The sequence below is a fragment of the Seriola dumerili genome, unplaced genomic scaffold, assembly GCF_002260705.1.
Source record: "Seriola dumerili isolate Sdu_G_001 unplaced genomic scaffold, Sdu_1.0 BDQW01000110.1, whole genome shotgun sequence".
NCBI lineage: Eukaryota > Metazoa > Chordata > Actinopteri > Carangiformes > Carangidae > Seriola > Seriola dumerili.
Genome location: NW_019174365.1, coordinates 566,721 through 578,867, shown reverse-complemented (window position 1 = coordinate 578,867; position 12,147 = coordinate 566,721). Strand labels below are relative to the sequence as shown.

Genomic DNA, 12,147 nt, shown 5'->3' with positions numbered 1-12,147 from the left:
TTAAGGCACTTCCGCATTGGCTTCACTTTTCAACCCCGGAGACGTCCATTGTTGTATGCAGTCTATGGTCAGCACGAGCACAGTTACTGCGCTGTGATTGGCGGAAAGACGTTTCTCTCACTTGTATTGAGCGCGCGAATGCACCCACGTCTCCCCCAGTCCTCAGTTAGCCGTTAGCTTAGCTTCGTTCACTGTGCTTTAAACGGCACTGGGGTTTGCTGGCACACCACAGGGGACCTGCGACAAGGCTCTTTGACTCCAAGTATCAACTAACCTGAAGTCACTGTCGTCCATCAACTACTTAAGATACCTGCAATGGCGGACAAGGAAGGTAAAATGAAGGGTTTCAATGTTGTCTGCGACAAATATCGCTGTTATCGGACATGTATTAAGCTAGCTATACGGCTAGCTTAAGTAGCAGTTAGCTGCTATAGCTCCAGAATTAACCTTTCACATTCACAACCTAAGCCGCGTAAAACCGCCATTGTGTGAGCTGTAACAGCCGCGGTTTCGGTTTTCATTTCGAGTTTTCGCGTTATTTGTTAGCCAACAGTGACGTTAGCTATTATATACTGGTAGCAACTGACGGTGCAATACCACACTCTTTTAAGTTATAATAGGTATGCTAACCATGTAGCAAGACTATACACATGATAGCCAGGTTAGGTTGTTACTTCAAACATGCCTACATACTGGACACTAGTCGATTCATTGGTCTACTACAAAGACAACTGTAAACAGCTCTTGTTGAACCCCATAGCTTTAGCTATCAGTAACGTCTTGATTATCGCAGAGATACACCGTCAACTTCCTTAATATTAAACTGACACCGTTAGCCACTGAAAGCTATAGACATAGATTGCAAGTATTTTTAGCAATTAAATGAAATGTGGAAGTACCAATCATTCATCAATGGTTCTGTTGTCACTCTCTGTCCACTATAGCTGGTGCATTTGACGATGCAGTGGAGGAGAGAGTAATTAATGAGGAGTACAAGATCTGGAAGAAAAACACCCCCTTCCTCTATGACCTGGTTATGACCCATGCTTTAGAGTGGCCCAGCCTCACTGCTCAGTGGCTGCCTGATGTCTCCAGGTACACACTGGGCCAGTTGTAATCTCATACATGTGTGTATACCAACAAGTCTTCTTTCAATAAGTGATAATGATGTTAATGACCAAACTTTTTTCTCCTTACAGGCCAGAGGGGAAGGATTACAGTGTACACAGACTGGTGCTGGGCACTCATACATCTGATGAGCAGAATCACCTAGTCATTGCTAGTGTCCAGCTGCCCAATGATGATGCCCAGTTTGACGCCTCACATTATGACAGTGAAAAAGGAGGTTGGAGAACTTTACAGTCACATGCTTAATAAGTGTACATAGTCAGAAAGGCAGACTTTTCATGTATATTTCTATTAAGTGTCTGTGTTTAGTAAGTGGATGTTTTAAAGAGACAGGTATCTCAAACACTAGTATGATAGCTATACTGTATAATGGAAGAGAAGCTGTTTAATGAAAAGGTAACAGTTGTTCAGTTTTTTATAACACACTATAAATCAAGTGGCAGACCCCTCAGGATCTGTAACTTAAGTTGGGCTCAATCATCTTTATTATTGGATTTCTTCAGATAACGCCAGAATCCTTACACAACTTGTTTCCCACAGCTTATGAGTAACAACGGGAATTAGTGCTCTGGTGTTATAGGTGAATTGTACATTTTTTAAGTTCACTGTCTCATATTGTATCTTTGTATGTTGCTGCAGAGTTTGGAGGCTTTGGCTCAGTGAGTGGCAAGATCGAGATAGAAATCAAGATTAACCATGAAGGAGAGGTCAACCGTGCCCGCTACATGCCACAGAATCCCTGCATCATTGCCACTAAGACCCCCACCTCAGACGTGCTTGTGTTTGACTACACCAAGCATCCTTCCAAGCCAGGTACATAGATCACAGAGTACAGACACTGCTAAAGTTTGCATGTTGTTGAACATGACTAACACCTCATTACTGTGTATATGTTTTTTTTATGCTGGGAAATGATAACAGTGTGCATTCATTTTGTTGTCCATAGATGTTAATGGAGAGTGCCGCCCTGATCTGCGACTCAGAGGTCATCAGAAAGAGGGCTATGGTCTATCCTGGAATGCAAATCTGTCTGGCTGTCTGCTTAGTGCGTCAGATGACCATGTAAGAGGAAAATTAAAGTTTCATGGTTTAGAACCATCATCAGACATCTTCACATATTTTGTTTTTTATTGAGTTATTATTTCAAATTTTAAGAAGTGTTCAAACATGGGATGTGAAGTATTGATGTGGTTTTTACCTCTCATCTTTCCTTAATCTGTAGACGATCTGTCTGTGGGATATAAGTGCTGTGCCAAAGGAGGGGAAAATAGTTGATGCAAAGACGATCTTCACCGGTCATACTGCTGTGGTGGAAGACGTCTCTTGGCACTTGCTTCATGAGTCACTCTTTGGATCTGTAGCAGATGACCAGAAGCTCATGATGTAAGTAGCTTCATAATGAGTCAGATCTGACAGGCTGGTGAAGCAGTTCACCTGAAAAGTTAGGCAGTGTTGCACAGTCCATCGATGTTTATCATTTTTTAAAATAATACAAATGAATGACGATCACCCTGCCTTTCTTCATATCAGTTGGGACACTCGTTCAAACAACACCTCCAAACCCAGCCATGCAGTAGATGCCCACACTGCAGAGGTCAACTGCTTGTCATTTAACCCTTACAGCGAGTTCATCCTTGCCACTGGCTCTGCAGACAAGGTGATGCAACAGTCCACCTCATCTTAATTGTCGCTCTTTAGTTTCATTGATAGTATGAAGTTTAATTCTGTCAGATGTGCATCTTATAGCTCTTTGACTAAATGAATAATGACAACATTGTTGCTATTTTGAAACTGCCATGTTATCACAGACATGAAGAAAATCTGGCAGGTATGTGTAATATCTCTCTCCCACTCACAGACTGTGGCTCTTTGGGATTTGAGAAACCTGAAACTGAAGCTGCATTCCTTTGAGTCACACAAGGATGAGATCTTCCAGGTAAAATATTTATCACTCGTGACATTTTCTCAAAATAAGAATAGCAGGATATCTTGTATTCAAATCTGTATAGTCAGCGAAAAGACTTTGGAAGAAATTAAATTGCAATGTTGAATTTATAAATAGTAATCTCAGACAAAATTGTTTCCTGGTGCTTTGAAGAATCCCTGATGTATGAGTCAAAAGGTTAATGAGTAAGAAGCATCAACACTTGCTAAGCAAATATGAACTCTGAGATAAATGTTCCTGACAAATGCTTGTGATGAGAGTTTCAGTTTTATACGTCTGTGTTGCTGCTCAGGTTGACCTAATTTGAGTTGTCTGACTGGCTGTTCCAGGTTCAGTGGTCACCTCATAATGAAACTATACTGGCATCCAGTGGAACAGACCGTCGCCTCAATGTCTGGGATCTCAGGTAAACAACTTCACATCTACCCTTTATGTCCACTGAATGTGGCAATGTCTCGTAGTGGCTCCATTGTGGTGATCCCCTGCCATTTTAGTCAGTGTGGTAATGTCCACTGGTCTGCGAACAAAGCTTCTTGCCCAGGTCTCAGATGTGGCTCTTCTCAGCTCTGTGCTCTTTACATGTCAGGTTGATTTTTTCCAGAGCAATGCTCTGGTTTTTCCTCAGCTAATTAACCTTTTCCAGGGGATACAGATACAATTTAAAGATGAGTTGGTGTGCTGTTGAACTGTCATCATAGTCACTGGAAATATAGCTCCTGTAGAGCAGACTTACTTGAAGACATTCACTTCAAAAACACTCCTAGTGGACATTTGAATCATGACACAGTTGCAGCTTCATCTAGCTGACATAGGATCTAGTTGTTCTATAACATGATTCAGAACTTTAACTCTTCTGTCTGTTTTTTGTAGTAAAATCGGAGAGGAGCAGTCCCCAGAAGATGCTGAGGATGGTCCTCCTGAGCTACTGGTGAGTCGCAATGAAGTCTCCTAATCTTCGGCGGTTGAGTTTCACTCTAATTGGTAACATCATCGTGTATCATAATAATGATGATAGTGGTTTTTCTTTTGTGTACCAGTTTATCCATGGAGGACACACAGCCAAGATCTCAGACTTCTCCTGGAACCCCAATGAGCCCTGGGTGATTTGCTCTGTGTCTGAAGACAACATTATGCAAGTCTGGCAAATGGTAAGACAGCTGAGTGCCCATTTTACTAACACATGTTAGCTGAGGACAGGTAGAGAACATGATTCTTTTTTTGTATTATATTGTCTTATAGGGAATTATTTTATCTCAAAGACAACATGCAAAATCATAACTTTGCAGGAACATTTTAAGGTCACAAACAGCAGAGGCGACTGCTCTCAGGATACCATGTCTCTAAAGAAGCTATAACATGGTGGATCAGAGCAATCAACAGTGAATTTGTAGGAATAAGTCGCATGATGGGATGCTCCTGAAATTTCAGCTAACAACTACAAAGAGAAAATCTCAGTCAAGATCGATTTTTGATTTTATGTTGGAGGGATTCAGTCAGGGCAAAGTGACAAGACAGAAAAGAGAAATGGTGAGTATTTTAAGTGTACTAACCACGGTGTGTGCTTACTTTGTTCCCTTTGTAATATTGTATAATGTATTTCCTTTAACACTAAATTGTCATAAATATAAGGAAAGCTTGCAGTCAAGTATGTAGTAGTGTTTTAATAGATAAACTTTGGTGCTTTGAAAGCCTGAGAGTTCATCTTTTTCTGGTTGTCCTTGAATCCAATAATGCACTGACTCATAATGTTTAATAACTTGACAGTTTGTCTGAATGACTGACACACTGATTCTCCTTGTAGGCTGAGAACATCTACAATGATGAAGATCCTGAGGGTGCAACAGACCCTGAAGCCACAGCGTAACACATTTACCCACATTTGTCTTAACCTATAACCTCATCACAAACTGCCACTTCAGAAGATCCATGCAGCTACTTCTTCCCATCCTGCTCTACTTTACTGGTGGGACACAATATGTCACAAATCACTGTAAATACAGGAAAGAGAGTAAGCATGTACAGCCCTGGTCGTGTTTGGAATATTCAAAGTGAAGACCTCCTTTTATTCAGTGATTTATTGCCTCAGCCATGTTATTTGCACTTCATATAAAAGGTATATTTTTGTAACCAAATTGGCTTTCCCTTATACACTGAAATGTTTTAGCCAATGCTTTTTCAAAAAAGCTTTTCTACAACACAAGGGGGCGATCATACTGAGAGCCCAAGAAAAATGCTTATTCACAGTAACCTGCTGTTGTGTACACACACAGCTCCCTCCACACATGTTAAAAGTGTAGAGAATGTCATGTTTAATGTAAAAGGCAAATAATGAGTCAGTTTGGTCACCACTGAATTGTTCTGAACTCCGATTTCCACACCAGCTGTTTCTGAATCTGTGTTTGAATTGTCCAGTTGTTTTCCCATGTCCAGTCACCTTAACATTACATTACTCGTTTAAAGGAATTAAATAATTTACTAATCATTTTTGTCGTTGTGAAATACATTTTTCTATGTTTTGAGATTTTGCATTTGTACAGTTAAATTGTTAGTGCATTTCTTAATAAAACTGTCTTTCATTAGTCTTTGGGTGCACTTGATGTCAATGCCTCTGAATAGCATCAGTGTCTTGCTAAGCCTAGAAGTATTTTTAAACAAACCTAAATAATCCTTTCAGTGAAACAGTTGGTTATGCCTCATCAGACTTTGCTCAGACCTTTTCATGTGTCTGCTGTGACGTCTTGGTGCACTCCTGTCTTCTGATCTTACTCTCACTCTATAACTCTGTGTCCCACTGTTTAGTTCTTCAGCCATGTTGCCCATATAAGTACATGAACCCCTCTCTTCTCTTCAGAGTCAGACATTAACTCATCAGTCGCACTCAGGTTGGACAAACCGTAAAGCTTTTATTCATAACAAAAACCTTTCTACAAGCAGCAGTCTGGTTCATCTTTACAGACTGTTCTGGACAAACTCGGTCAATCTTAGTTTTATTTGTTTTAACAACAGCATGTCTCTTAATATGTGTAAAGTGCATTAATAGAACCTTGGTGTTCACTATGTTGCAGATAAGAAATGATCAGTTTTGTTATTAAGTCACGGAACTATGTTCGCGGGTATGTTCTTGATTAAAAAAAAAAACAATCACGTTTTCTCCTCATGGTTACACTTGTTATGGTCCTCAATGGCAGCCCTGTAAGAGGAATGATTTGATTAGAGTGCTTCCCTGTAGGGTTTTAAAAGTATGATGCAGAATAGATCAACATATCTTACCTGTAAAAGAGGAGTTGTTTGGTTAGGCTCTCTCTCAACTCTTCTGTCTCTTTGGTTTTTTTCTTCTGAATCTTTAACTCAGTCTTCAGTTCTCTGCTGCTCTCCTCCAGACAGTACACTGTCTCCTGTAATGGTAGAAAACTTAAGTCCTTTAAGTATCAAGTTACACCACTTTTAATATGTACAATTAAAGGATAGTTTGTCTGCACCACAAGCGCTCCCAGACAGCTGATTCTGCCTTAAATGTTTGGTTATCTTTTCATCTTCCCCATTTTAAACACCCCTCTCCACATCATTTTGCTCACCTTGTACTGCCCCACATCCTCTCTCCGATGGATGTGGATTAGTTTGAGTTTCTCCTCCAAACAAGCCCTCTGGAGCTTCAGCTTTTGGATCTCCTCCCTAAGGGGTCCCAGCTGGGCTCTCAGCTCCTGGGCCTGCTCTTTAGCTTTCACCAGCGCTCCAGCTGTTGCGTCTCTCCTCTTCAGCAACGCCAGCAAAATGGGTTCATACCTGGCCAAGGCAACCATTGATTTTAATGAGTTTCTACCCAAAACTGAAATATGAGCAACAAATTCCCTGTGGTCAATTGCAGGGAGCCAAATTGAAAACAGTACACATTATACTTTCAGATTAATATAGAGAAGAGGTAGGTACTATAAAATATAGTATAATCAGCCTCTAAATGCTAATTGTGTTAAGAGTGAAAACAGAGGCACCTATCCTCCAGGGCTCTCAGTCCACCCTGCAAATACTGCTGGATGTCCCCACAGGAATGCCTCCTGCACTCGGTAAGATCCTCCTGGGTGTTGGAGGTCTTACTGGAGGCCTGGGCATGAAGCTCTGCTCGTAGTTCTAAGACCTGTTGTTGCTGGGCTGACCTGAGCTGGCAGCCCTCCTCTGTCAGCTGAAGTAGCAGAGACTGGAGCTTCTCCTGCAGCATGGAAATAAAGTTATGTTGGGGTTTTCCTGGAAATACAATGCACACATGAAGACTCTGGTTGAAGATTGTCTTACCTCTTCTCTCCTCAGCAGCTCCGTCTCGCGGCGCTGGTTGTTCAGGGAGGCCTGACTGTGGGTACAGTCCCTGGCTGTGACGAAGAGCCTCATTTTCAGCTTTCTGAACTCCTCTTGCAGCCCCTGTCTCTCCAGGTTGACCTTCCACAACCTCCTCTCCTCCTCTGCTCTCTCCTCCCTGAGGCTCTGTGTCTCTCTTTTCCTCTCCTCCCTTCTCCCCTCTTCCTCACTCTTTAGTATAGTCATCAGCTCTGCCACTTTGGTGGCAATTTGCTCTTCTGTCACTTCTTCCTCCTTATTGCTCCCCTCTGCCTCCTCTCTGTTTTTATTCCCTCTCAACTGAAGCACTTCTCTCAACAGCTCCTTCCTCCTCTTCTCTAACTGCTGTACTTCCTCTATGCACTCCTCCATCTGAGACCCCAAATCTCCTAATTCATTCATCCCAGATTTCAGATCAGTGGACTCTTCAGCTGGCATTTCGGTGTCATCTACCTCAGTCCCAGTTATGTCTTCATTTGTTTCTGAGCCTGTCTTTGTCCCTTCACAGTACATTGGATCATTTTCATTACTATCTAATGGCTCTGATGGCTGTGAAAACCTGAACTGCGGATTAAGAACCCCCTGAACTGTTTTCCCTGACCTTTCCAGTGTTTCCATTGAAATGCCACCCATGGTGTCGCAGCCAAGCAAAGGATTCTGCTGACTTCTATTTGTTGCTGAACCTACCGTCACGCCATTTCTGCTGTCCTTGGAAACTTTATCTCCCTCTGCATGTTGAGCAGCCCAGGATTCTAATTGCATTGGCTGGGTCTCCAACTTCACTGGCCTCTCTTGCTGAATGGGGACCAGTGTTGTGCCCCTATTAGGATTCTTACTGATGTGCACATATTCATGGCCTGCATCTGTAGCCCAGTCTTGTGGCTCAAAGTCCATCCCAGCCTCTTCCATACAATTCTCCAGCATGGCCAACATTCCCAGCAGCTGGCCCTCATACTCCACCATAGTTTCACTCAGTTTGGTGCCTGCTGAAGTGATAGGCATTTCTGTCTGGCGAGAAACTTCGGTGGTCACTCCACACCTGTTGATGATGGTGCCCAAGCCTTGCAGCTGCCCTTGTGCTGGCTGGTCTTCTGCTCTGGCCCCATCCATTTGTGTGTCAATGTAGCTTGTGGAAAGATATGGTTGGGGAGACATACTTGTTTCTCTGTAGCTCTCCATTGTAACTTCCTCTTTGCTCTGACCAAGAATTGATTCGCTCATGCTTGTTTCTGTGTAACCTTCTGAGAAGCGAGAGCCAAAGGGAATACCAGTAAGTTCCTCACAGCTCTTCAGTAAGTCATCCATCTCCTGTAAGTATGGCTTCATTAAGGCTGATGGATTCAGCTGTGTTCCTGTGAAGGTGAGTCCAGATTGTGCCGTGTTGCACTCCCCTTGTTCCATGAAGGTTCTGTCTGGCTCCCCATCCTCTTCTTTGATGAAGAGAGGCTCGAACCCAGTAGATGAAGCGCTGGCGTCCATGTCCTCCATTGGTTTAGCCTAATTACCCTCTTTGGACATAGATGATCTCCTTCAAAACCGTCTCATCCCTTGACCAAAGCAAATTAATATAATTAGCCAAGCTGATGCATATCAAGCATGATAGCTGTAGTTGTTGGCACTCATGCTGCATGTCACAGATACTAGGCCTTGCCTGCACTGATATGTCGACAGAGGAGTTGAGTTAATATGTTGGCCAGCCTTCTGTGTAAACTATGTTGATGTCATTGTCACATGTGGGCATGTAGAACAGAGCAAGGGTACAGTTTAGCAGAAAGTATGCCACCAGCAGCTGTCCCCTTAGGCTAGATGCCCTGGGCACTGCATACTCAGACACACCTCAAACAAATCTACTTATGCATTCAAATGAAAACTGCAACACCACTAATATAAACACCTACAAACGGTTTATGTCTGAAGCTCGAACGAGTGGCATTACACAGATTACATTAGAGAACAGATTATCATAACATGTCATTGTGCCGATGGATGGGCATCTGCACTCTCCCCTGGTGAATAATGTGGCTGTAATTTCACCCCTTGAGGTGTTTGCCAAGACTGGCAAGAGACTCCCAGAGAGTAAATTGATCAAATTGACCCAATAGTGTCATCACAGAGAGATTTGTAATGTAGACAGTCCATGGAAGACAAGTGTGACATTTATTTGACAGTTTTTATTTCCTGGCCAGAACCTCCTCCCTCGAAATTCCAGATGCAGCTTCAGCTGTTGTGTTAAGCTAGATCCAATGATACGAATAATGTACTAAAACCTACAGCAACCACAACTACCTTCTGTCTTTTTCTTTTAAGTGTCGCCAGTGCCTAAGGACTGGACTTTGTTGTGCATGGGTGATCAAAACTTTTGGAAGGACATGAGAGTGACCAGCTGTCCCGCTGCAGGACAGGCGTGGGCATGAGGCACATTCCTTTAGACCCCACCACCCCAACAGCACTGGCCTACATTTGCTGACCATTCTAAACAAACTTTTCTCCTTCAACTAAACAATAACAACATTTGAAAAAATTATTTTATGCTACATCTGACATGTCTTTAGTTTTTAGTTTTTGAATTGCTTTAGTTATACAGTTCATTGCTTGAAAGCTAGGAGCTACATACATGGTTAGTGTTAGTGTTTTCATTCAAATTTTATCAGAATCATTAACACAAACCATATGCCGCAGTCAATTATAAGTGAACTTACCTCTCAGCATATATCCCAGTTTCCTTTGTACTTGTGCTGTATCATCAGGATGAATTTGTTGTAGGAGTTGTGGTTCAAACGACAAAGCAAAGTGAGCAGCAAAGAATGAGCGGGAGCAATGTAGTGTGCAGATGAACTGAGAGAAGAAGGGGGGTATAGACAGTTGACCCAGTCTCCTCCTCTCTCTGTCACTGTGCTGCTATGTGTGACCATGACTACCTCGAATCTGTTTAGGTTTATTAATAAACACTGGGCAGGGAGAGAGAGGAGCCACGGCAGGCTGTTTCAACTCAAGAGAGATAAAGGATTTGCCAAAATGGACCTCTAAGGATTAGACCGAACACCTGGCAGCCATATCTTTTTTAAGACTAGTTTGTTTAACAGTGCATTTGTAAGAGACATGATTTTTAGTGTCAGAACTTAGTCGGAAATTTTATTTCCTTGAGCCATTGGAGTAATCAGCTTTATTTAAATACATGGCAGTAAGCTGGTATCATACTGAAGGTAAACCTGCGTTGGACAGGGAAATTAAATCACTCGCTGTCTTGATGTCTCAGTAGTTTCAAGAAAAGCTCGGTAAAATCATCTTATTTTGCATCAGTAGAACCGATAGCACACAGCCAGCATCACTGACAGCATAGTTTTTCTTTTGTAACGCCAGGTGGACTGATGGAGTTGCAGCTGGGAGCATCTATTATGGCTGTCGAGAGGTGGATGGGTGTTGGGGGTTTATGGTGTGTGTGTATGTTTATGATGAAAGAGACCATGGCTCCAGGATTCCACCCGCGCCTCTTCATTATCGAGAAGTCTTTAAATAGCTCCCTGCACTTTTCCAGCCGCTTCCCACGGGAGGATTGGTTTTCACCTAAACTTCTGACCCCAACAATGGACCAGGTGGTCCCCCTCTGTAGTCTGAGGGCAGAGAGGATGGGATAGATCTGTAGAAAACATGAAAAGATGTGGCAGGTTTAGAGGAAAGGGAAAGGGTTCCAGGAATAAAGGACGAGACGATTGAGATGATGAAATGTTGAAGAAGATGGTGAAAATCAGATTTCAGTGCAACCCATATCTTGAGCTGCAATGACTACTTACTTTTTTATTTTTATTTTTTACCCCAAAACTATGATTTCAAGTTATCTTCTAGATATTATTTTGGGTAATGACAGTTTGTCATTCATTTCCCTTTTTTCTATGCCATGCCTGTCATTTTAACACTATTTTTGAATATGTCTTTATATTTCTTAATACATAAGAAATAATATAATAAAATGACACCACTAGATGGCTCCACAACTCCTCTCACAAGGGTAACAAATGGAAATGCTGAGATCCTAACGCTGAAGAACCAGTTCTGTCTAGAAACAGCTTCAACCTCTCTACCCAGTGTTCCTGTGGGCTTTTCTTTCTATGAATGCAGCATCAGTTTAGAAGTCATGATTGTCATGAACTGTAAATACAGGACTAAAGCACTAACAGCAATAGTTTTATCTAGTTTTTAACAAGATGAAATAACATGCATTATACAAATTTACCTTAATGCTCTGGATAACTTCGCACTATTTTCTCTGTATTTATGTTTTGTTTTTTAAAGGTATGTTAATGGATAATTCCTGCTTTACAAAGGAATTAGGGCATAGTAAGAGAATGATGGACCACTATAAGCACTAATATATGTGCTAGAAAATTAATCTAAGATTAATTTACTGCAAGTCCTACTTCTGAGAATTTACATGAGTTTTTTTTTTTTTTACCAAATATGCTTTTGTTTGCAGTTAACACCCTGTAAAATAGTGACTGTTATTCTGATTCAGTCTTTCCATGAAAAGATTGCATCCCTTATGCTCAAGAAAAGATGTAATGTTTATCTTATTCACCCTTGTTGACCACTGTGACTCTGTGTTTTTGTAAGTCCAGGCTTTAGAAGAGAGACAGTAAATTACATGACGTTATGTCCAGAGATGATCTGTTTCAACGGTTTAACATTGTTGTGCTGATCCACACCCACACAGCCACTTGGATCTAGAGAGAGACTCTTTCTCACTTCTCTGC

General features: G+C 41.8%; 2 protein-coding genes across 2 annotated transcripts; one reads left to right on the top strand and one right to left on the bottom strand.

The window, feature by feature from the left end:
- The first annotated feature begins 32 nt into the window (after nucleotides 1–32).
- On the top strand, nucleotides 33–5,652 carry LOC111223077 (histone-binding protein RBBP4-like). The gene is made up of 12 exons (XM_022747096.1): nucleotides 33–331; nucleotides 945–1,095; nucleotides 1,200–1,345; nucleotides 1,768–1,941; nucleotides 2,075–2,190; nucleotides 2,351–2,511; nucleotides 2,659–2,785; nucleotides 2,987–3,064; nucleotides 3,403–3,479; nucleotides 3,944–4,001; nucleotides 4,111–4,221; nucleotides 4,875–5,652. The coding sequence occupies exons 1-12, from the start codon at nucleotides 316–318 to the stop codon at nucleotides 4,935–4,937; spliced, it is 1,278 nt and encodes a 425-aa protein (XP_022602817.1). The 5' UTR covers nucleotides 33–315; the 3' UTR covers nucleotides 4,938–5,652.
- Nucleotides 5,653–5,737: 85 nt separating this feature from the next.
- LOC111223076 (cytospin-B-like) lies at nucleotides 5,738–10,170 on the bottom strand. Its single transcript, XM_022747095.1, has 6 exons — nucleotides 10,099–10,170; nucleotides 7,361–8,946; nucleotides 7,063–7,277; nucleotides 6,649–6,856; nucleotides 6,344–6,468; nucleotides 5,738–6,263 (listed from the first exon to the last, which is right to left on the bottom strand). Exons 2-6 carry the CDS (start codon nucleotides 8,885–8,887, stop codon nucleotides 6,215–6,217), a joined length of 2,124 nt encoding a protein of 707 aa, XP_022602816.1. The 5' UTR covers nucleotides 8,888–8,946; nucleotides 10,099–10,170; the 3' UTR covers nucleotides 5,738–6,214.
- Nucleotides 10,171–12,147: the final 1,977 nt, after the last annotated feature.